This window comes from Amblyomma americanum, chromosome 1 (genome assembly GCF_052857255.1).
Source record: "Amblyomma americanum isolate KBUSLIRL-KWMA chromosome 1, ASM5285725v1, whole genome shotgun sequence".
NCBI classification, from domain to species: Eukaryota; Metazoa; Arthropoda; class Arachnida; order Ixodida; family Ixodidae; genus Amblyomma; species Amblyomma americanum.
The window spans coordinates 9,917,387-9,943,356 of NC_135497.1; the positions used below are offsets into that span (position 1 = coordinate 9,917,387).

The following is a 25,970-nucleotide window of genomic DNA, read 5'->3' on the forward strand; positions in this document are numbered from 1 at the left end:
TCATGACGGCTCAGTGAACTGAGCATTGCTCATCAGGCAGTGGTCCTCCTCACACGAAGTACATGGCGTTGGGAAGGGACTCGAGCCCCTTGACGGCCCCCACGTACTGACTGGGTTGGGAGAGACGGAGCCGGCGCTGCCCCCGAACGAGTCGCTGCTCGAGCTAGACACGTCCACCTTGCTCATCACGTGGTTCCTGGCCCGGTACGCGGCCAGGAGCGCGTAGTAGACCGGCGCCGGGATGCTCACACTGCGCGAGCAGCGGGCGTATTGTGCCAGAGGTAGTAGCACAGCTTCTGCAGCTCGTCCGCCGTAAAGCTGAAGTCGTCCCACACGATGCAGTACTGCGACGGCCTGCTCGTGCCCTGCACCACAACCACAAACGCCACGGGGACGGTTAATCCCGCGGAACAGCAGCATGATGTCCTAGTTGTAGACGATCGACCTCTCGTCACATCCCCGCCAAGACTTACGCATAGGAATCAAGAGGAAGAAATGGGCTTGGGCAGGGTATGTAATGCGAAGGGAGGACAACCGCTGGTCGTTAAGGACAACTGAGTGGATTCCAAGAAAAGGGAGGCGTAGCAAGGGGCGGCAGAAAGTTAGGAGGGCGGATGAGATTAAGAAGTTTGCCAGGATACGGTGGCAGCAGCTGTCAAAGGACATGGTTAATTGGAGAGACATAGGAGAGGAATTTGCCCTGCACTGGGCATAGTTGGGCTGATAATATTGATGATGATGAACTTGGGTGTCTTAAAAATTTGTTACTACCCTGTGGTCCCCTTTTTTGGAACACATTCCGTTCCCGGCTGTGGCGGACGAATTTCGATGGAGGCGAAATTCTAGAGGCCCGTGTACTGTGTGATGACAGAGCACGTATTGACAGCTATTTGTGTGCCAGCATACTGGTCTTATAGGCCTGTTGGTATGTACCAATACACTATTTGGCCAATAAGACCAATATTCCAGCAAGCCTGTAAGACCAGTACACAACACACCCATAGGTGTGAATAATCCGATAGGCTATTGGTTTCCTATGGTTTTTTTGCTAGGGCAGCTGCTCAACCGCAAGCTGACGGCTACGCTTAAGCGGATGACATCCATGTTCATCTGAAGCTGTTCGTGACTACCGACATGCTTGTCTTGTTGTACGCCTTTGGAGTGAACAGAGCACAAAAAGTCAAGTAGAAGACCAGATGATTGAAAGCTAAACATTTTGACAGATTTGTCTGTCTGGTTGGCTTTGAAGACTTATAATAAACTGCACACCTCCAACCAGAAATTTTAATTTTAACCCAACGTTCCCAATGAGTCGGCTTTGAAACGGGTTAAAATTAAAATTTTTGTTGGAGATGTGCAGTTTATTATAAGACCAGATCAACATAGTGCTGGCTTGCAACAACATTTATTTGGCGTACAGGAAATCTCCGTTTGTTTGTGGTGAACAAAAGACAAACAGTCTAGGGAAAGTTGTTTAATGCATGTGGCCGGCCTCCTGGTAAAAGAGAAACTGATCATACATTGACGTAGTCTTCGCCCCCTGCTGCTGTCATCTCAGCCTCCATATAGTACTGTATAATTTGCACTTTATATTTTTTTAGAGCAAAACAGTTGCGAATTGAGGCGTGCGCCCTCAGGTACTGCAAAACAATCATCAATCATGGGCAGTTTCCACCTTGTTGGCGTACTAGCTCAACTGCTTGCTGCATGAGAAATGATTGAATGCAGTATACCACACGGTTTGTGCTCACTTCACGAACTCTTAGTAAGAACTCATGATATAGCGCATGGCGACACAATTACTTTCACTATTAAGTGGCGCGCATTGCAATATCATGAAAAGGACATTGATTAGGTATTACTTTGATTTCTTTGAATAGGTCTTGCCGTGACGAAATGGACGAAAGTTTTAAGCAGCTATGTATGCGGGTGACCTGTGCCAGTTGCCCAACTTATATTCTCATTTGCATTGAAGAAAATGTGCTGCAGCCATCACGTTTTGGGAATGCAGTTTGCTGACAGCTTTAAGAAAAGGCAGAACACACTGTTGCTGTCATTGTTTACCTTCAAACTCTCCACACAATCTTAAGAGGTTGGCTGATGTTAAGGTTGGTTTTTTCAGCACCTAAAATGCTGGGTAAGAAATGTAAAATCATGATATCTGTTAACTGGGTGAGTGTTCAGAGGAGTGCAGGGTCTTGTCTCTCACGGCAAGTAGTACGCTCGATAGAATAGCTGGTGTCATTTTGAAACTCAGTGGGCCTGCCTGCAAGGTTATAACCGACCTTGAAGGATGCATGACTGCACATTGTAGTACCAGTGGGTGCATATGTCGGTTTGCAGATTCATTCTCAAAAACATGAAACTAAATAGGAGCAGAAAACTATAGAAAATCAGAAGACTGCAGCAGGAGGTGGTGACTGTACCAGTATATGCTCGCTATCATGATGCAGAGCTCACCTAGCTAAGAGACACATTCAGGCATTTATCCTAGTATTTATCCTAGCATGTCTGCTTGGTGACCTGCCATGAATATATATTCGGACATTTATTCTTCACTTCACATTGTTTTCTTCAAAGACCACCTCTGGGGGTAACATATGAGCAGTGGGGTTACAGATATTTGAAAAAAAAAAATTAGGTACAGGCATTCCCTTTGAAAATACATTGTCAAGGCTTCAAGAAATGAAAATGCGCACGTGACGGTGGCGACTTCAAGGGGAAGGGCATTGCAGTCCACAATTGCTCGGGGGAAAAAAAGGTTCTGAAAACGTTGTGCGAGCAACAGGCCGAGCTACCTGAAGTGTTATGGACCTTAGGGACATAAACACTTAAGTGCAGTGGGGTCGTGCGGAGACCCAGGGGCGTGCCCCGACTTCCTCTCCAACAATAAAGTTTTTCTCTCTCTCTCTCTACTTGAAACGTATGCACAGCATGGTGAGAGATGTGAGTGCAATGCACAATGTAAGGTGCTTGATTGAGTGAACTGTGAAGAATTTTGTGCACCAAACAAAGCCTGGCAATGCGGCGTCAAAGTATGAGGCTTGTTCGTTTTTTAATGACGTACGGGAGAACAATACAGTGAAAAACAACGAACGGGGATTTATTTGCAACTATACAGAGATAAAAGAAGCACTGGCCAGAGAGCGTCGAAACGAGAGCCTTGCTTCTCCAGGGTCGCTGAGTGTCTGGCTTTTCTGACCTTTCCACGCGATCGTACCCTCCGCGCAACTGGCCCTCACACATCGACACCGCTCTCCCTCGGAGGGACTAATGGGCGCTTCCCAACTGTTCTTGGAAGCGGCCGAGGCATCCTTCCTTCAGACACAGTGGGCGGTTTGCTCGCAATGTTGTGCCGTGAAGACATCTTGGGGGGGGGGGGGGGGGAATAGCATCATTGCCTCAAAATATTTAACAAGGCTTTCAAGGCTGACCTTCAGAGATGAAACGCTGATGGTATAAGAGTATATGATGCACGAAATTGACGGCATGGCTTTGAATTGATTCGAGCACATTTATGAGGTGTATCTGAGCTGGGTTCCAGATCGGACTGGCGTACTCAGATTTTGATCTCATACGTGTTTTATATGGCAGAAGTTTCACGTGTTCAAATTTATTCTCTTTTAAGCAAGTGCTGTGTTTGTGTGGTCTGCTTTGTTTCTGCCTGTTCATGTGTTGTCTTCTTCGAAAATGTACCATGAAGGTGAAATTTTGCTGTAGCTCTATACTGTTGTGATGTTTTAAATGCTTCCCCGCGCTGGTTGCTCAGTGCCTAGGGCGTTCGCCAAGCCCGGTGACGCAGGTTGGGTGGAGGCAAAATGGCACCCATGTGCTACTGTGTGATGTTGCAAATGGTCGAGGTTAATTCGGAACCCTCCACTGCAGGAGCCCTCATAGCTCTAGTCAGTTTGGGACATAAACCCTAGGACACTGACATTGAAGTCTGCCATCGGGTCCAGACCGCCGGAAATTCTACCTCCCCTAATATAATTGTGCAGTTTACTCACAGAGCTCCGCGCAACTATTTCTTAGAAAAAGCAAGAAAGCACAGGCTAACGGCTCGTGACCTGGCGATAGAACAAGATAATAAAATTTTTGTCAATGAGCACCTGTGTCCGGCAATGAAACGCCTCTTCGGTGCTGTAAATGCTGCGAAAAAGGAACGAGGATGGGAATACGCCTGGGTCAAGAATGGAAAAATCTACATTCGCCAAACTGAAACATCAACAGTTATTCCTATCACTAGCAAGGATCAGCTCTCTAGGATTGCTTAAAATGTTCCAGCTTATCTGTACAGCTTGTATGCTCTAAACATGGATTTTCTACCACAGCAAATTCATAAATTGGTCAAAAAGAAAAAACCTGCCCTATCTTTTTTTCATCAGAACGTCCGATCTTTAAGAAACAAAGATAATGAAATGCATGCTTTGCTAGAAGTATTTGGAATGTCTTTCACTGTGCTCATGCTCACTGAAACATGGTATGAACGCGAAGCGGCTATATTCTGCCCATCTGGTTATCAATGCTTCTATCGAAATCGTCACGACAAAAGAGGCGGTGGTGTTTCTATCCTGGTAAAAGATAACCTGCTGTGTGATACCGAAGAGAAATTCTGTGCTGTCACTCCTGATTTTGAAGTGCTTACCTTACGACACCTTGACAATGTGTTTTGCGTGGTCTACAGACCGCCATCTGGTACCTTTAGCCATTTTTTGGCCTTCCTTGAAGAACTTTTAGAATATGTGACGGAGCAAAGAGCACAGATCTTCATAGGTGAAGACATGAATGTGAACATGATTGTACCTACTCCTTACCAGAAAGACTTGAGCCTTACCCTTTCTACTTATGGCCTATCTAATGTAATCACCAACCCAACGCGTATCACAGAACAAAGTTCTACATTACTGGACGTATTTATTACCAACGTTAACACAGACACTAAATTTGCTGGCACTCTTTGTACAGGTATAAGTGATCATCTGGGAACCTTTTTATTCGTCGACAAGCAATTTCCCATCAAGTGGAATGAACCAAAGCCCACATATCGTCAAGTTATTACATCTTCGCGTCTTGAATCATTCCGCGAGGATGTTGAAAAACAAACATGGGATGCAGTATATGAATGCCGTGAGAGCAACACAGCGTACCTTATCTTTATAAGTATACTTAAGAAAATATACCACCAGCATTTTCCAGTAACACAAGTAAAAAAGCCAAAGAGAGCGCGAAAACCTTGGTTAACGAGAGAACACCTGAGAATGGTCAAGCATAAAAATGCGTTGTATGCCAAATTTGTAAAAACTAAAGATCTAAATATACTTGCAGAATTTAAGAGCTACCGGAATAAACTTACGTCTACGCTGAGGAAAGCTAAGGATTCATACCTAATAGATATGTTCGATGCTGAAACTACACTGCGGCCAGATGCAGCCTGGCGCAAGTTGAACTCTTTGGTGCGTCCCGGTACTCCCACGCTTACACTTGGCACCTTCAGGCATGGGGAAAAAGAGCTCTCCGGTGTTCCATTGGCAGATGCTTTCAATCACTTTTTTATTCAGCAAACGAAAGATAATGAACTCGATGGGAGTACCATTAGAGACTACGCTCAGTACGTGCGAGGAAACGATAGGATAAGTTCGCTGTTCTTGGCCCCGACTGAAACAGCTGAGGTTTTCTCTTCCATCAATAACTTGAAGAATAGTAAAACGCTGGACGTAAATGGCTTCCAGATATTGCCCGTAAAATATGTACTTCACATACTGTGCCCGATTATTACCTATATTTATAATTTGATTCTCTCTACTGGGGTTTTCCCTAAAGGAATGCAAATTGCTCGAGTGATACCCATTTTTAAAAAAGGTGATAAGAACCTATTCACAAACTACCGACCGATTTCTATACTGCCTGTGTTTTCCAAGGGCATCGAGAAAATAACACATCACAGAGTGACTTCTTATTTTGACGAAAATCACTTATTTCTAGATTTTCAACATGGATTCAGGAAGAAAAGATCTACAGAGACAGCACTTCTAACTCAAAAAGAAATTATAATTAAGGCATTCAGTGAAAACAAGCTCACCATGGGTATTTACATCGATTTTACTAAGGCCTTTGACCTCATAAATCATAATATTCTTCTTTTTAAATTGGAAAGGTATGGTGTGCGGGGCCTAGCGCTAGCCCCATTACAATCTTACTTATCTCACAGAACCCAATATGTAGATATCAACACAGCATCCTCTCCTACCCTCCATATAACATGCGGAGTGCCCCAAGGAAGCATTCTTGGGCCTTTGCTATTTTTAGTTTATATAAATGACATCGTCTACAGCGCTAGTAATGTTCAGGTTGTGTCATTTGCAGATGACACAACTTTTTTGTCACAGGTATTTCCGAGGCCGAGGTTGAAAGCAAAACAAGCGAAGCCCTTAATAAACTGCACTCATGGGCAGATGCAAACTCCTTGCGCATAAATCCGTCAAAAACACAAATTCTGTTATACCTCCCTAAGGGAAAGAAAATATCTAGGCCTCTCAAAATAGCCTTAAACAGCCAACCAATAGAGCTTGTGACTTCTGTAAAAACACTGGGCGTTATCTTTTCTCACAACCTAACTTGGAATGCGCACATAGAACACATTTGTTCGAAAGTTTCTACAGCTCTAGGTATACTTGGTCGCTTTGGACATATTTTTCCAGTAAGGGTAAAGATGTTGCTCTACAACGCGTTAGTACTAAGTCATATCCAATACTGCAGCTTGGTTTGGGGAACAACAGGGGTAACAAATCTTCATAGATTGCATTTGCTGCAGAAAAAAGCCGTCCGATCCATAGCAAATGTGCCATTCCTTTTCCCCACAAGAAATATCTTTATAAAGTATGATATCCTTCCAATCTTTGCGTTATACTTTTACAGGCTTCTATTATGCTATAAATACTCTTCGCAACAACGTGACAATCCCTTTATTGTACTTGGACAACTGAGAGAAAATAACAGCTGCCGTAACACTAGATACAAGGAAACTTGGATCACTCCAACACCAAGAACTTACTCTATGAACCAGTCCTTAAGTTACAACCTTCCCCTCTTGCTAAACAAACTAATCCATGACAATTTTGATATTACCAGAAATTCAAAACACAATATCCGTGACTACTGCCGAAACAATTTCAATCTGTGAAAGAAGCAGACTTGATTTTTTTCTTCTTTTTTGTATATTTTAGTGATGTAAAACATTTGCTTTGAGTACATGTGTGTATTGCGACTTTCGTTTTGCATGTGTGTTCGCGCTTCGCGTAAATGTGGATCTGCATCGGATACCCATGACATTACAAATTGATGTAAATGATGTGACCCTTGCCTTCCTTCTGTACTGCCACTGTCTCAAGGAGTCGGGACCTTCAGTCAAGCTGTTACCACAGCTTTTAGTCCCGGCTCCTCCTTTGTAAGAAAGGAAAATAAACTTGAACTTGAGCTTGAACTTGATACCATACCATGTTTCATTTATTGCCTCAGTTCGCCCTATTTCTGAACAAATTCTATTTTATTTTCAGCATTGCTTCCCGGATGCAGCTAAAGCACCAAAGAGGCACCTTTTTGCTGGTGATGGCTACCATCTGTCGGCTGGTGAAGGAGTGGAGGAGCTGGCTGAGATCCTCGTCAGAGCCTGGGAAAGGTGTATGGACCAGGCATCCTAGCTCCTTTCTCAAGGGTGCCAACCAGGCACATCATTTACGCGTGCCATCACTGTGGTACAAAGTGCCATGTGAATGGGGACTGCTTCGAGTACTGCAGGCCGTAGGACATGCAGTACTACCTGCAGTGCTCGTAGCAGTGGGTACTGTAGTGACAGTGACACCTATTTCTGATGTGCTTCTGAGCTACATCTACTCATTGGAATCTGTTGACGTCATCTGGGGTTTTTTGACATGCACTGACACAACACAGCACGCAGGCGTTTTTGCATTTAATCTTCACAGAACTTGCCACCACTGCGGTTTAAATTAATCTGGAGCTCCCCACTGTTGCGTCGCTTATGTCTGTATGAAACTTTGGGACATTCAACCTCACGTGACAAGGATTATGCACATCCACTAACGTTGTGCTGGCCTGCTTGGCAGCCTGCATGGCAAGCTGGAAATTTTGGATGGGAAGAACTATTGGGAAAGTGTGGAATTATACTTCCCCGCAAACTATGTCTCTGCAAATGGCAAGCTGTTTTATAAACTTGCGGTGTAGCTACGTCTTCACTGCTTTGGAATAATGGCACCCCACAACCTTGTAGTGCTGCACGTTGCCACTAGTCGAATACTTTTCATGGAGCCAAAGAACTTGCAGAACATTGCAGTGCCCCTTCACCAATGTCGTCACCTGCAGTACCTGGTTCCATATTTCCCACAAATACAAGCGACATGTATCCTACAGCTTGCCACTGTTCACAAACTGTCACAAGCAAACTGTTCAGCTCCGAATCGAAGACATTTAATGTAAGCTGCAGTTTGCTTTCTGGTTCACATTGCCAACAGTAAACTTCGAAGAACAGCCAACGACCGGTATCAGACGAGGTAGCAGGCACCTGGCTTGGGACTCATGGAGCTGAGCAATCGTGAATGCATCCATCAATGACTAACACAATGGCAATACCAAGTCATTACAACGTACAACACAAATGTCTGCTGATCTGCAATTTTGCTTACACCAAGCTGCAAATTACTGACAGATGTCCAACACAGCTTTTGGACACAACGAGTATAGCCGCACAGTGGTGATCATCAGTCATCACTTTTCTTGCAGTCTGCACAGACCGCGACCAGCTCCGCATTATGTACAGACTCGGCCAACCCAGGCCTTGTGCTCAAGTGAACCGTTGCAGTCACAGCCAAGTGAGTGCCCTTTCCAGGCTCCCTTGTTCAGGCTGATCAAGCATGAAGCTGTTCGTTGAACAGAGGGAAATAGCAGACATAAACTGCTGCTGCCGCTGGAGGTCTCTAGCCCGCCACATCATCTTTGCAAGTGGGGTCGGCCTCCTGCTGCAAAATAAGCCTGGTACAGCACCCTTTTGCAATGCTGTGGTGCACACTTCTTTCATCCAGGCATGTTATTAACTGACACCGTTTGAATCAAGTGCCATGGAGACCGTTACCTAGTATCTAGATGCCTAATGAAAAAGCATCAATGCCTCCGGCAGTCAAGTGCAACAGCACCCCTTACTTACTCTCTGGCTCCCTGCACTGCATAGTAGCCTTTCAGAAGATCTTCAGGGCTCGCAGCTGTGTTGTGCAATTTTCTGTCTCAATGTTTCAAGCTACAGAACAGTCGGTACTGGACCTGCCTCCATGAATTCTTATCTTCATACCCCGGTTGTCTTGAGATTCATAGGAATCTACGTCTGCAAAACCAGGGCCACCTTTTAATTGGCGCGCTTAGGACACAAGAATTTCTCAAGGATCAAATGAATCAAGTTCACAAGCATTGTCCCCGTGTCCATTTTGCTGTGGTGCCTTGCATGTAACTGCCTGGGTAGAGAAAGAGCAGCTCTAATAGGAGGCTGGTATTGCACTTCTGTTTTTCAGAAAAGGAAGGAGGTGTCACTTCAGTCATTGTGACATGTTGCGATGGGATTCGTACTGAGTGAACTTAGTAAATGACTACACATTTCCAACTGTTGTGTGTGTATTGCAACTGTATAAAAACTGCTTAAAGAGTACAAGTGTAATGATGTGCAGGTGTTACCTTTTATACAAAAATTTTAGCTCTGCACATTTCTTGACCCAGTTCCTCCCCTCATGTTTTTTTTTTGTAATGCAGAGGCAGAAGGATTAAATAGCAGGGTACAAGTAATGCTTATGGAATGTCAATATGGGTAGTGTTGATTGAATGGTCCTACCTGTTCTGTATATGTGGCAATGTCTGTTCATCAAAAATATGACACTAAGTGTTTACTCTACATGTTGAGTGTGTTTCTTCCACTGCAGTTTCTGAGCTGCTCTGGCTTTATGGAAAGTGGCAGCGCAAACTGGTGCTCAAGAAGGATTTCCCCACATCCAACCATACTTTACCTATTGGTGAGCCCTGTAACATTCCCACTGGTTCTTCTCATGCGATTTTGAGTGCAATCTGCATTGGAATGTTATACAGCCATTTGCTGTGCATTAGAGTTTACACTGACCACGTAGCTAAAGAGGTGTTCCTAAAAGCCTTGCACCCTGTCACACGAAAGTGTGCTTACATTGTGGAATGGTACGCGCTCTGTGTGTACACCTGTAAAGCAGAGAGAAGGCTTCGAAGGGGAAACTCAAGACGCACTTTATACATGAGTGAACAACAAACAAAACACTGTTCACTGTTCACAAAACATGTTCACTGACCAACAAGCCCAAACAGCGGCTTTAGTTAAACAAAACAGTGCACTACACATACACCAAGATAACGCTACAGAAAACACCACAGTCCTATCACACTAATGGTCCGCACGATTAAACCACAAAGTCGCACTCATACAGTCCTGCTACCGAACGCAGGTGGTTCGTACACTATCTCGGACGCAGAGTACAGACAAAAACCCAGGTAGTACGTTGTTTCAAGAGACACAGCTGTTCCATGAAAGGAGTGTTGAGGAGAATCAGGTGAAGGGACTCGGTGCTGCCACGTCGCCTTAGCTGGATGTCAGCGCTGGAGCATCCTTGTACACAGGGCCCGCGTTCCGAAGACGTGGTCAGCATCGTGATCCACAGGACCGGGGCATCAGCCGGTGGGGACTGAGGGGCTTTAGTAGGGACCAGTGCGCCTGGTCAGTAGGCCTCGCGATCGAGTAGGTGGCAGTTAAATTAATTATTGTTCTCTCGAGAAGAGCAAACTGGGCGAGAAAAGCGCCACCGGTGGCAGCATCTGCCATCGCAGGGCAGTGACATGTCGCTTAACTGCTGCACCACTGTGCCAGCAGTGGTATGATGACTCCCAGGGATCTGTAAATGTAAAGTCGAGTAGGACCAATTCCGTATATATGAGCATTATCTAGCCCATTATGCTATCGCATCATAGCCTTGAGACGGAGCTTAAGCGTCTCCTCAAATTTTTTTCTGCAAACACGCATATCCTGAACGAGTTCAGCACACCTGGACTCGGCTCAACGAAGATGGTTTCTTGTTCATTTGTGGGGGCTGCGAACTTCTCTGGTTGGCGCGGATGGGTACAGGCTTTTCTTAATAAGCAGAAATGCAACCCTCATCTCTGTCATGCCCATCGCAGACGTCACTTCTCCAGCTTGCCGTAGTGTATGCTGCAGAGTCATCAAAGGAAATCAAAAAGGCTAATAATCTAGTCTAGTTACATTACTCTTTCTTTGGTAAGAGTCCTAAACGTCTAAGTGTACTAAAAAAAATCGAAGATGTTCTCGAATTGGAGCTGAAACTGGTAGGGCCAGGCAAAACGTGCTGTCTTTCTCATGAGCGATTCTTGAGTGTCATCTTGAATGCTCTGGAGCCACTGCGTTGGAAAGCATTTACGAAGATGGTGCTGACATGAGCAATGAAGCTGATGGACTATTCTTGCATATAAAACTGTATCAGACGGCTTCTGGATTAAGTTTGAAGGCAATCTTCTTAGGTGTGTTTTTTCAGGAACACTTGCTACGGTCTGATCATTTAGATTTTTTAAGCAGTAAGATATCTAAGTCTGTCGACATTTTAAATAAGTTCAGAATTCTGCCAGCAGTGAAATTAAAAAGACAGCTTTACTATTCACTTGTTTATTCATAAATTCAGTATGGATTACTGGTATGGGGAACCACAACACAAACCAACAAAAAACATTTCTACTGCAGAAAAGAGCTGTAAGTGCTATAGCAAACATACCCATTAGAGAAAGCACGAAAAAGTATTTCCTGAAACAGAGCCTTCTTTCCATTGAATAAACTTACAAGAAAAAGCTTGCAAATCATGTACACAAGCTCATTACCGCAAACAGACAAAATTTTGAAGACATTTTTCGCACACTCCAGTTAAGTCTACGTCTTCCATAATCTCTCTAGAGATTATGGAAGCTTTTTTCATAAAGTGGAAAATTAGCGCGTGCATCAGCCAACTCTCTATAACATTATGTGATGCTATGATACGGTTCTTGGGCAATACCTGATTTGCCATGGGTCATAGAAAAGGGTTCCCCGTGCTATCTGTTCAGTTTTTGAGTTTGTTCCTTGTGTTGACTGCCTCATGTGATTGGTTACTTCGCCGTTTTATCGGTCACTTTTATATGTGTTTTTCTCTTGAATAAAATATTAGTTGCAAGACAGCGTTTGTGTTGTGCACCTCTTCTTCGTGTGTCGCCTTTGTTCGCGCTGTATTTTCCTTTAAAATGAACGTAACCCAACTAGCCCAACTTTCCATCCTAATAAGTCTATGTCACAAGACGTACAACGTCCCGAATGTTCGAACAAACTACAGCTTTGGGAGACCGACATACCACATACCTAGCTTGTTACACACCCATCGACAAATCATGGATTTAGCCCTCGAAAACTCTAGCAATCAGCAATTTAAAAAGTGCAATGCCTGGTCAGCTTACTTCTAGAAGCCTAACCCAACACTTCAGCCGCACTTTCTGAATTTCATATTTTCTTTTCAAGACTATTGTGTCTGAACGTTTGTCCCTTTGATGGCCTGTATTCATTTATTGCCTACAAAGTATTTACTAAGGTAATCGCTAATTGAGTCAGGGCAACGTTAGACTTTAATCAACCAAATGATCAGGCAAGCTTTCGTAAAGGATATTCCACAATAGATCATATTCACACTACCAATCAGGTGATAGAGAAATGCGCAGAATATATCCAACCTCTATATATAGCTTTCATTGATTACGAGAAAGCATTCGACTCAGTGGAAACCTCAGCAGTCATACAGGCATTGCGTAATCAGGGGGTAGAAGAGCCTTATGTCAAAATACTGGAAGATATATATAGCAACTGCACTGCTAATATAGTCCTCCATAAAGTCAGCAATAAAATTCCAATAAGGAAGGGCGTCAGGCAAGGAGACACGATCTCGCCAATGCTGTTCACCGAAAGTTTACAGGAGGTATTTCGAGGCCTGAATTGGGAACAGTTGGGAATAAGAATAAATGTAGAATACCTAAATAATCTGCGATTTGCTGATGACATTGCCTTGCTGAGTCACTTAGGAGGTGAACTGCAAATCATGATCAATGAGTTAGACAGGCAGAGCAGATCGATTGGTCTAAAAATTAACATGCAGAAAACCAAGGTCATGCTCAACAGCCTAGCAAGGGAACAACAGTTCACAATTGGCAGCGAGAGCCTAGAAATTGTGACGGAATACGTCTACTTAGGGCAGGTAGTGACAGCTGATCCGGATCATGAGAGGGAGATAACTAGAAGGATAAGAATGGGGTGGAGCGCATATGGCAAATTCTCGCAGATCATGAGTGGCAGTTTACCAATTTCCCTCAAGAGGAAAGTGTACAACAGCATATTCTTACCGGTACTCACCTACGGGGCAGAAACGTGGAGGCTAACGAAAATATTTCAGCTTAAGTTAAGGACAACGCAGCGAGCCATGGAAAGAAAAATGATAGGTGTAACGTTAAGAGAACGGAAGCGGGCAGAGTGGGTGATGGAACAAACACGGGTTAATGACATCCTAGTCGAAACCAAGAGAAAGAAATGGGCTTGGGCAGGGCATGTAATGCGAAGGCAAGATAACCGCTGGTCCTTAAGGGTAACGGAGTGGATTCCAAGAGAAAGTAAGCGTAGCAGGGGGCGGCAGAAGGTTAGGTGGGCGGATGAGATTATGAAGCTTGCAGGCAAAGCGTGGATGCAGCTGGCAAAGGATAGGGTTAATTGGAGAGACATGGGAGAGGCCTTTGCCCTGCAGTGGGTGTAGTAAGGCTGATGATGATGATGATGATTCATTTAAGTATCCCTTTAGTGCATATTATTTTCTTGTAATAATATCTTGTTACACTCTGTACATTGAATTTGATTATACATAGCCTATTTTCCATTTGCAACTTTTGTGCATATTTCATTGTGTATCCTGTATGTTATATTGTATATTGTACTGCGATGCTTTTTGCATTAATTTTGTGAACAATCTGTTAACAGGGTGGGTAGGCCTTCGTCAGGTGTTGATACACCTTTTGCCTGCTCTCCCTCGGTCTTGTTATGCAAACCAAAATAAAGATGTTTAAAAAAGTTTTGATACACCTGTGGATCGTTTGCCGAGGCCATTGACGCCTCTATACAATGCCATCCAAGCAACTACACTGACAGCGGTGGAACTTTTTGTCCAATGATCGAGGCCACCACGGATGCAATCTCATCCGCTTCCTGCTCTTTATTTAATAATTTGGCAGACTCTTCAAGCGCTTTCTTCAAAGCAGCACACTCAGCGCGCTCACTTCGAGTCGGGGACATCCCTTGAGGTGCATGACTTAGAAAGATCAGACTGGCACACTGCCCTCTTTGACGGGATTGCGCTTGTGTGAAAGCGGTGCAATGGTGGTGCTCTCTGTAAGTGCTGATGTCGGACGGCTCTCGCACGATGCCGGCCTCAATAAAGTGAAGTTCGTAAACCTAGAAAGAAGTTCAATTTTTTTAAATAGCAGCTGTAACTTGGCAAGAGAGCTATCTGTTGAAATGCTGCATTCGCTGCTTACAATTTTAACAAGCTTCTTTGAAGACGTTCCAAACATCTTAACTTAAAGTGCGGGGACAACGAAATTGGCTCGTGGTGTAGCCCTAATCAAGGCGTTCTGTTCTTTACCCCAGGGAAACCTGAAAAAGTGGTTTCTTGGGCACCGATTTGTAATTAGTCTGGCAACTGAGTAAGCAGCTCATGTTAGGCATATCGTGGCAGGAGCGCAATAAGGTTCCGCTCCAGTGAAGGCACCAGCACATCACCTCGATGGACACACAACCGCAAGCGGAGCACAAGGCGTAGACTCTGCATGCATGTCAATGTACAGAAAAAAAGTGCGTTCGGAAGCATGTTGCGACGTGCCACGGCTTTGCTTGACTCGAGGCAATCAAAGGAGTGTCACGTGTTTGCAGAACCGATCGCATTGTCGTTGCCATAGTCCCCCACCTCCGACTTCTCCGAAAAGGTGGAGTTAACCATTCTATACCTTCCTGGCCTCATTTACAACACCCGTGCATCGCTAGTCGCTTCGAAACGTGCTGCACGAAACTTCTGTGTAGGCCTCTTTTGAGTGATGTAGCTCAGGGGGGGGGGGAGGGGGGAGGAACAGCCAGACGGCCTTAAGATTTTTAGAGGGTGTTGCTAAAACTCTGCGATATTTCTGTGTGCCTGTTGCAAAAGCAAGAGAAAGTAAACTGGAGAGAAGTCCTTCCAGCAGTCGGCTTGCCGTACGACTAAGAACGCTAGAGGAATTTCGATGTAGAGTGGAATATCTTTCGACGACTGAAAGAGGATTTGAGATCCACAGCATTTTTTCTTCGCTTTTCGTTGTTCTTCACTTTGTCACTAGTAAGTTGAAGGATGTTGTCGAACATCACTTGTAGCTACCGATCACCACAGCCATTGCTGAGTGTTCCTTTCCGGCCCTCAATCGGGTTTTGTCGTAGAAAGGAGCCGCCTTCTCCTTATAACCACCTGAACGAGCTCACCAGTTCCGGCTTTCAATCACCATTAAAGGCCCAAAGCTGTCCGGTCACTGATATGCCACTGACGATAACTGACGTGTTTTTATAGATTTTATCACGAAAGTGGTGAGATGTGCAGATGTAGCTGTTCAAAATGTAGTTGAGATTGCGGACGTATAATTGTGGTGGTTTAGTTTATTTGCAGTAAGTACATATATATGCTCCCGTCTTCAATGACAATTTTACTAGTCTTGCTATTGAATGAATGGCCGGCATGTGCAAAATGCCTGTACATATTTGGATCAAGACGTTCTGCTGCCGAGTGCAAGGCTGCAGAATCAAAACCTGGGCACGTACGGCAGCCGCACCTCGACGGAAGCGAAATGTACAAAAAAAGGGCCTAAGTTAATCTTGAGCCCTCCACTAGCGCCAGGAAGAAGCTTATGTTTAAACCCCATATATCAAAAGATCCGTGCAGTTTATGCCGCACATAACCAGCTATGAGCACTGCCTATACTGTTGTGGCAATTTTTGACAGGTAAGCTGCTGCTTCCACGTAGGCATTCTGGATCCAGCTCACAGCGCTCGGAAGGTTTTTTTCCTTGATGTGTAAGGATACATTCGTGATGAAAATTTTAGTACCAGCGCTGGTAGCAGCGTCACGTTTGCTGCCATTTTGAGACGACGTTCAACGGTTCGACTGGGGATTCCCGGTAATGGGAGCTTTGGCTTCATTTATAATAGTCTATTACTCTGTAGCTTCATGCTTGAGCAGTGCTATTTTGGAGTCGGCCTTGACATGCTTGAAACAAGGTCCATTCTTAAATGAAATTTAGTGCTCCCGAGAGCTGCGGACTGAAGCGCTGCCACCCGCTCTTACAGTTCAGTCACACCTTTTGAGTACTTCAAGTGGTGTTGCGTGTCACCTCCAGTTGTGGTGTGTTGGACTGAAGCAAATCCTCGCCCAAGACATTACCCAGATGTTCGGACCATGGTTTGGACCTTACTGCAGTTCAAAGGATTACATCAACTGGATCCTGCGCTGAAGCTCCGCTCAGGCTAGGGACCTAGGGACCACCAAATATGATCTTTCCTCCCCTACTCCCTTTCTCTAACTAGACCATCGAGCCATTCTAATACAGGACCCGCCGCGGTGCCTCACTGGTTTCCGTGCTCGGTTACTGAGCCACTCCAGGGTACCCACTGAACTCCACTAGGGGGCTGGATGGCGCATCGGGCACCCGAAAGTGAAGCCACAGGGAGTAAACGGCCTCGACCCAGAAGCCAGAAAGCTGTCAGCCTTTGACAGTGCACAAAGCTGGACCTCAGCACGGTTTTTCAGTTCCAGTTGACCTCGGCATTTTGTATTTTCGCTGTTCTTGTCTTTTTCAGGAGAACTCCTACGTGTTGCGCCGTCGACAGCATGACCAGCAAATTCTTTGGGAGAGACGTTTAAAAAATAAGGGTTCCTTGCATTGCATAAAGACGCTCCATGAGGTTTTCTGCCGACCACGACAATAGAGGAGCTTTAGCATTGCAATGGGGCGGGCGACACTAGCAGATGACAGGACACACAGCATGCACGGAGCTTTGTCTTCGTAGCTCTGCGTCGTCCCGTTGCGCTGGCGTCGCGAAGTATGCTCTTTATTGCGATGCACGTTCCCACGTTCTGAGCCCAAGCTATAGCATCAATGGGGAATAGATTTAAGAAAGAATAGGTGGAAACCCTCACCATGCAGACGATTTTGCAATCACCACTTAACCGAATTGTTTTGATCAAACCGGAGCGAGGGCACGGCTACTATCTGGTGAGGTTCAGACGATATTCTGGTTCACATCAGCACCTCCATAAGAAATGGTACTGCCTTTCCAACGGAGTGTATCTAGTATGCTTGAATGGCCTTTTATTCGTGACGCTTGGTACAGTTGACTTCTAACAGCACTTGTCCTCCGTTTCTCTTTCTCGTCCACAATTTCTTTCGCACTGTGCATATCGGAAAAGGCACAAGCCGCAGCACTCCTCCTTCTTGTCATTTGTTTCTCTATAGTGCTGTGCAGCTGCCAAACGTGCCTGTGCTATGGAGTTAGGTTAAAATCACGTCTAGAAGGTAAATAATGCCCTAAAGTGATGAACATCACCCGCCATCGAAGAGACGCATGGAGGAAGGAAACCTCAGGAGAGGCCCTCACTATCCAATGTCAGAAAGTGTGCCAGAAGTCATGCGCTTTTGCAAGGGCTACAGGGAGTTTCTGGTTGCCGGCATTTTGTCTGCTGCGCATGCGCAAGTGTACCGAGACAGCAGGCAAGTAGGGGGAATGCAGAGGGGAGCCGGTTTCAAATAATGTGATGCAACAGCCTCTCCTGAGTTCTTTCCTTGAGACGAGACATATCGGCCGCCTGAAACTCGAAACCGAAACTGCAGCACGGCTCTTCGAGGGACGACTGCCAGGATTTCCGCCATCAATCGCCTTTTGTTTGCTACACGAAAATATGGTTTTAAGAAGACCTTGGCTTCATCGTCATTCCACCAGTGCTCCTTTGGAAAGACAAGAACCAAATAAGAACGCGGTTTTTCATGCAACGTACCCCTTTGCCGCGGCCGGGTGAGACCTGCATGCTTGTTTTCTTCGGTTTCGCTGAAATTACAGGGTTCTCCAAACAATGCTCACATTTCTCGCGTTCAGCTTATTCCTCTGATAAAACAGCAGACGTTGCACGTGAACAATGGAAAACCTGAGAACAAAAGACTATTTTTGCAATGAAATTCATAGCAGACACCGGACTTCAGGGACATGTCGCCATGCTATCCAACTTCTGTTGGCTTCACAGCGCCCACTTCGGAAAGCGGGAATGCGGCATCCAGCCACCTAGTGGAGGTCAGTGGGAGTTCAGAATAACGGCCTGAGGGGCGAGTTGGTGCATGATGAAAAGAACGGCTGTGCAAATCAGGACACAGACAAGAAAAAGACACCACATGTTTGGCACTGCTTTTGCTAAGAGATGACCCCTTTGTTTTGTTTTTTAATTCCTTTGATCAGAGATATCTGTTAGTCTAATCAGCAGTATATAGCCTGCTAACCTGATGTAGTGGCTTTTCATACCACGTGCTGGGTTCGAAGTGATAATGGGATGAGTATCATGCTTGAGCGGAATTGTTTAAATATGCCACCTTTCCATAGAATAAACAGTTGGTAGTGTGCGCATGTGATGTCCCTTACTTGTCTGTGTCCTGATTTGCGCAGCCATTCTTTTCATCAGTGGGAGTGTCCGCTCTTTATGAGTCCCCTTTTCTATGGGTGTACCATCTTTGCCAAAAGTAATCGAGCAGCTGAGACGGCAGCGGGAGCAAGCTCTTGGAAAAGCGGCGGCGCTTTCAGTCTCCAGCGCTGGCTGCTGCTCCCCTACTGCGAGTGCAAACTGGGTGAGCTAAGCCCACACTCTTGCCCTCCTTCCTTGAATGATAAGCAAGTAGCATGTGCGGCAAGAATTTCGCGCTATTGGAGTGCTGTCAAACAGAGAGGGTAGCACCAGCATGGCTGCCCGCTGAGTTTTGGCAGACGGTACCTCACAGCGCGATTCAGTGCCCGCTGACCCAAAAAGACAGTTATGTGCCTTTCCTCAGAACAAACAGTTTAAACCTTCCTCTGGATTCGAGAAAACGAAAGGCGTATAACTTCCCCAATTTGTAGGCGGATGCCACTGCCTACTCGCAGTACGATTTATGTGTCGACTGACTCTCTGAGCCGATTACACTTGCTCTCGGATTTACGCATGAGAATCGCTAAGGTTACCCCTTAATTTCCACATCGATACATCCCCGTTGCGGACTATACAGGAAGACCAGCAATTTGCCCAGTGCTTGCCTCTCAGCGGTAAACAAATACCCACTCAAATTTAAACGTTAGTCAGTTTCATTGGGAGGCGTGCCTACTTTACTCTTATCTGCAAATTCTGAAAACAAGATTACCCTCGGCGCTCGGTGATCCATAGTAAGTAGTAAACAGGTAGTTAAAAAGAAACTTATGAACTGTTAGGTTTAGACACCCCATTTTAATAAGAGGTTCGCGACTGGACGGTAGTAATAGCCCGTTTAGTTTTTGGAATAATGTAAACTTTATTTCTCATCAACGGTGACATGCAAGGAATCCTGGCTTTCAGGGTGCATTGAACCAAAACAATACTGCTGAAAACCGACGCACCGAGGAGCATGTGTCATTGGCCGGCGTACTTGTCACTGACTGTTTTACATGACACCTGAGCAGAAACCGAGAGCCGCTGACCTGTGCCTACTTCCATGCCGCCAACAAGACGATAAACGGCGCGCCACATCAGCCTTGTGCCATAGGCGACGGCATGTGAAGGGTATGTACACATAGTGCACATCGCCCAGTGGCCTGTCCTTCGGGGCGCGGTTGCGTGTGCTTCTCAGCCACAATGTCTCGGATTAGCTGCCATACCCGGTATGGAGTTTGAGAAAGCGAGAGTCTTTTATCTTTACTTTCATCTGAAACCGAGGCTACAGGATAGCCATATCTCACCATTTGAACCGATGGGCATACACGTTCCTTGAAACATCAGTTGATTTATTACTCTTTGATAGTAGAGCTGGTCTTTTTTTGTCAGTTCACAAAATTTTATGCTCTGCACGGCTTTCATCAACATGGCCGTGTTCTATTCAAAAACGCTGTACACGTGGGGTCAATATATTGATTTGTACAAGCTTAAAGCAGGTCGTAGAAAAAAAACACAGAATAGTTTCTTATGAAACCTCTTTTGAGTTAGTAATGACAGCTTAAACATCACACGTGATTTTAACGAACAAGATGCAGTCGTGATCATTTCATTGCAAAGGCATCATGTGAGACCCAACAATGCAAAATGGTTTATAGCTCTGCACTAGATGCTCGGTTAAAGGATTGCAGTTATCAGTAGTTTTCATTTATAAGTGAGGCTGCGAAAGGATGGAAAGAACGGAATGAAATGGAGTGACTCGGCAACAGTACCAACATTTTGATCAGGCTCAGGTATTAAATGAAGTGCGACATTGAGAAGACAGCAGTGTTGAATAAAATTTTGTCGTTTTATTCACTGGACTCCATGATGGCTGCAAATGCCACACCTAATCATACATCGAATTATTAGGAGTGCTTTTCTTAGAAGCACCTAAAAATAATTAATCTACGTCAAATTCAACACAGCTCAGCTGAGCCTCCCGGCCACCGCGGTGCAGCTCGTCGATGTACGGTGACGAGTACATACAGGCGTAGGCAGTTGTCTTGCCCTTGTGCAGCACCATGCGACAGCACACGACCGCCGTGCCAACTGCTGTGTGGCGCGTCATAAAGAGCCGAAATGCTGCGGCTGGAAATACAGCAGGGCCTCCAGAGGTGCTTTCGCGGATCCCAGCCTCAGTGTCACAGGTGCGGGTGATGAGGGACACGGTGAGCTGCACAAACGAAGAGAGCTCTTGGGCACTCCATGGCCGCTGCGTCGACTGACTGACGCGTTTGCAAGAAGCTTCGCTGAGCTCGGCAGAGAACGCTATCACAAGCGTTGTGTGTCTTGACTTCAGCTAAATACCGGCAAGACCAACAAACCTGATTTTATTACGCGAACCCACAGTGCTTTGTGTAGGTTACCAGTCTTTACGAGGGGCAGATCTAGACAAATGACACGCGGAAGAGGCCTGTGCGAATAGTACTCTTTCAAAATCTAATCAAATATACATAGTGTAGGTAATAAGCAAATTGAATATGGATCAAGTAGTCCACGAATATACGGAACTTGCGTGAATATTCGTGCAAAACGAATAATCGTGGGTCATAGCGAAGCCCTAGCAGCACTGCGGTACCCCGTTATAAATTTACAGCCTTTTAACTATAGCTGCCAAAATACGCGGGCGGCACTGATCTTTACAAAGGAGTACGCGACACGAAGTGAGCACAGTAGATCTGTGACCATCATGTAGTACGCATGAAAGAATTCCAATTTGCTATTGTCGATGACCGGGAATAAACTAATGCCACATCTGACTGCATGAGAGGGGTGAGAGCTACGTATTAGTCATGGATTGCCAGATTTAAGGCAGTGCTTACAAAATCTGCCTCAGCCATGTCGCATTGCCCAACCTTGGAGGCCATGTCTGAGCAGTATCGTGGACGCAGCCACACGAACGGACCGCGTCTTGCCGCTGAAGCTTCCCTACCTATGCATATCGATTGTGGAAGCATGCTGTACGGCGCCGGACTGGACCCCTTTTGGAAACAATCCACGTCCCGCCTTTATCGAAGTTAGCGCCAATTATTCGACAAGTATTCAAAAACTTGAAAACGTAGTCGACTCGTTTCGAATAATTTTCAGAATGCGCTATTTGATTCGTTCAGCGGATCAAATAGAATATTCAAACCGTTATTCGCGAGTTTTGAATAATCACGCACCCTTACAGATGAATTTGTGCATGTCCATAATTTTTCAAAATGTATCTGCACAAATTATAGGGTAGTAATTAAAAACACCATCATCCTCAACCAAGTTCACTCAACTGGACTAAAAAAGATGAAAAACATAAAGAGCCTACGTAATCGAACACCGCTCACGCCATCCTACGGCCTTGTACCAAACAATTAACAATTTCTGGCCACCCTGTGCCTGCGAATTTCCTACAGCCTTCTGCTGCAGCTCATATAAACTCCAGTCTGTCATGATGACGCCTCTATACGCTATTTTCACAGCGGCCACTCTATGCGTGGGTCCCTGTAATGTAAACGGCTTCTGTCTGGTACAGTATGGCGGAACCGAGCTCTGATAATGATTATGAATTTCAATAGCGCAGGGGCAAAGTTGGCCAAAGAGCGCTATGAGAGAAGATGTTTTTAGTGCACAACAAGATGGAGTAAGACTCATTTTTCCGGCCATTTCATACCAGATAAGCCAAGCAGTAGGCGAGGGGCTCCACTTTTTCTGCAGGCGAACGGGATCGCAGAGCCCCTCGGCGGATGCAAACTTTCCACCAGATGCTTTTTTTTCTAGTGTAGCAGAAACTACAGCCTAATCCCCACCACAAACGAAGCCACAACAGCCAGACGAGACCTAATGTAAAGTATTATCACATCACCATGTGGCAGCACACTTGGCAGCCTCGTGGAAGTTTTATACCTCTCCTTTTTCCTCTATTAGTGACGCCCAAATCACACCGTACACATTGATACATCACACACACACACGCATCAAACCGTTGAAGTACAATGAACCATCTCAAAAATCGAATGTGGCGGAATTACCTAATCACTAAATAGCATACTCACAATTAGCTATGCATACATGGGTGCATGTCCTTATGACACCACATCAAGTCAAAGACCACAACGCAATTATCAGGTCCACCTCTATGCCGCTTAAACCGTTGAGCACTTGTGACCTATATGGGTAGCGTGCCCGTCTCACAATCCAAGCTAGGTCGCAGTTTCGAATCCCACCTTATTCAACCCAATTCACTTTTCACCGAAATTACTTTACTTTGCATATATAAACGTGCTTCAGTCATGTGTGACCAATTCGAGTTCGAGCATGCTAGCACCAATTCGCTAAGTATTTCACCGCGTGCGGGTGGCGTGCGTTGACGGAGCAGCATATATTTATATCGTAAGCAAGAGTGTGATCGCACTGGAGGGTTTGAATTACCCGCGGGAGGTAATACGTTTCTTTATTTTGGATACTATGGTACCCTATTTACACGACTGTAATTCAATCTATTTTTCAAAATCTGAAAATCCAAAGTGGAAAGCCGGCTTAAAATCAAAACCAATGCTTATCACCGTAAATAAAGCCGTCGCATCGCTCTTGGCGCTCGCCTTGAGCAGCTGCTACGTCATCGTCCAAAACCGGCATCCCCACCCAGCGCGAGACGGCCGATGGTGGCTGTCGATAAGCACAAACCAGTGCCAGCCCACTCCCCACACGTGACCGCATATTGCATCTGCTGATAAGCGGCGGCGGCTCTATAATTCATTCGCATTCTACGGTTAATAGGGGTCGTCCAAGTTTTTTTGTTTACTTTCAACTGCGTGCTCGGCACTCAAGGGAGAATCAATAGTTAATTGTAAGGGCCGACGCCGCTCACGAGTAGTTTCTGTTTGGTTCTGACGCATTTGACTACTGCCGGCCGCGTTTCACAAGTTTTTAATATAGTGCTTCGTGTCTTGTACTCCAGGTCGGGCAAGCGACTGCCACTCGTTCACGGCTACATTCAAGATGGCTGTCATTCTTTTCGTCTAAGAAACAAACTGCTCGCCAGGCCGCATGTTCAACGTTCGCAGCGGGTGATACAGGTGTGGCAGCTGCAGCGAGGAAAAATTTTCAGCTGTTCTGCACGATGTCGTGATGTGGCTGTTTGTGAAGTGTGGGATTTTGCTGCACGATGAAGTTAGAACGACGAGCTGGGGACCGCAGCAGCAATCATGACGACAGCGCTTGTGAGGGCAATGGCGCAAGCATACATGAGTAGTCCAATGACTAATGCATTTTTGATTTGGAATGTGCCCACGGACGGTCCCGTGCGCAGAAGCTGTTAGCGGCTGGCAATAAGCGGAGGCTGTAGGATACTGGTACCGCGTTCTGTTATTAAAAGCCAAGCGTAAACGACCTCCAAGTCTTTTTTTTTCAGAAATGTGATGTGGGAGGGTCGACTTACAATCGTGTAAATACGGTACATCTTGAATGTAGCCGTGAACGAGAACCAGTCGCTTACCGGACACGGAGCACAAATGACGAAGCACTACCTTAAAAACTTGTGGAGCGCGGCCAGCAGCAAAGTGCTTCAGAGCCAAAGATAAACTACGCATGAGCGGCGTCGGCTCAGACACTCCCTGGCACCACTGCGGTTCCAAGTGGCGGTGCCGCCGCGATTGAAACAGCAGCCCTTCTATTAACTATCGACGCTCCCTTCAGCGCCGAGTGCACGGTTGAAGGAAACAAAAAATTTGGACGCCTATTAACGGTAGAATGCGAATGCATTATCGGGCCGCCACCGTCGCTTATCAGCAGATGCAATCTGAGGTCACATGTGGGGAGTGCTCATCAACGGCCACCATTCTCTGGCTCACGCGAGGTGGGGATGCCGGTTCTGCATGTTGACATAGCAGCTGCTCAAGGCCAGCATCAAGAGCGATGCGACGGAGCTGCGCAGCAACAATGCAACCGTGCTGTAGCTTGCCTGATACTTCGTTTGTCTCGCCTTTATATATGGTGCGATGCTTTGGTTTCGATTTTAAGTCGACCCCCCACTTCAGATTTTCAAAAATAGGTCTACTTACAATCGTGTAAATACGGTATGCAGCTATATGCCATCTTGCGAGCTGAAACACTCGATGACTTGGTGACTCCTGATATTGGTTTTATTGGTTCCCTCCACAATTTATGTTGAGGTATATGTATGTCATTCATGCAAAGCCAGGAGTTGATAGTCAACACCCATGTCATGCCCCTTTTGTCCTTCATCATATTTCTGCACTGCTTCTTCATTATGCATCTGAATCAATTCGACCAACTGAACAATCTAGTGCGATTAATTCCTTGTGTTTTATTTATGCAGCTTTAAAAGTTTGAAATGGTTGGGCTGAGAAGTACTCATTAAATACACCGGTCATGTGCCGGGACATGTCCTGGGATATTGCACAGAGTTTTTTTACACCATTGGATGCCGTCTCGTGTTACAAAATCCATCATCATTTTTCAAGCCGCAGGTATTGCTTCAGCCAAATCCTCAAGCCTCATTTGTCTAAATGTCTGGTTAGGAAGCAGTGTTAGGTGACTATTTTCGCACCAATGACGCCATTATTTTTGGTCTCATGTTTTGTCTGATAACTACGTTGCCGTCCTGTGTTTTTTTTCGGTAGCAAGACCTAAAACTCAATGTCGAAAGCACTCACAAAGTCCCGAACAGTGGCCAGCGCAGGAAGTTGGATGGCACGCACGCGGGCGCTTTGGCCCATGTCACAGCATGTTTCTGGTCCCGTTGCGACGCCAATGCCAGGTTTTGAGTGCGGCTGCGTGCCAGCGCCACGAGTGGCCATGCCAGCGCTGTAGCTCTCTGCTACCAAAGCACTGCTTGGAGTACGGCCGACCGGTCCACGTCCGCTTGCTCCCAGGACACGCCCTAGAGCAGGGTGGAATTTCGAAGGTGAATGTTTACTGACATTTAAGAACAATTTACTCAAGAGAATAGGCACGTAGCCAGGATTTTTTTTGAGGGAGGGGAGGGGTGGCCAACCGAACAAAATTTTCTTTTTTCAATACTGATGGAGAACAGGATTTCTTAATTCAAGCGTAATAAAGTTTGGTGTGCATTTCAGG

The 25,970-nt window shown here is 45.6% G+C and overlaps 1 protein-coding gene across 1 annotated transcript; it reads right to left on the minus strand.

The window, feature by feature from the left end:
• On the minus strand, positions 1-25,727 carry LOC144115648 (uncharacterized). The gene is made up of 4 exons (XM_077650128.1): positions 25,547-25,727; positions 20,803-21,066; positions 292-365; positions 1-250 (listed from the first exon to the last, which is right to left on the minus strand). The coding sequence occupies exons 1-4, from the start codon at positions 25,688-25,690 to the stop codon at positions 1-3; spliced, it is 732 nt and encodes a 243-aa protein (XP_077506254.1). The 5' UTR covers positions 25,691-25,727.
• Between the last annotated feature and the right edge of the window lie 243 nt (positions 25,728-25,970).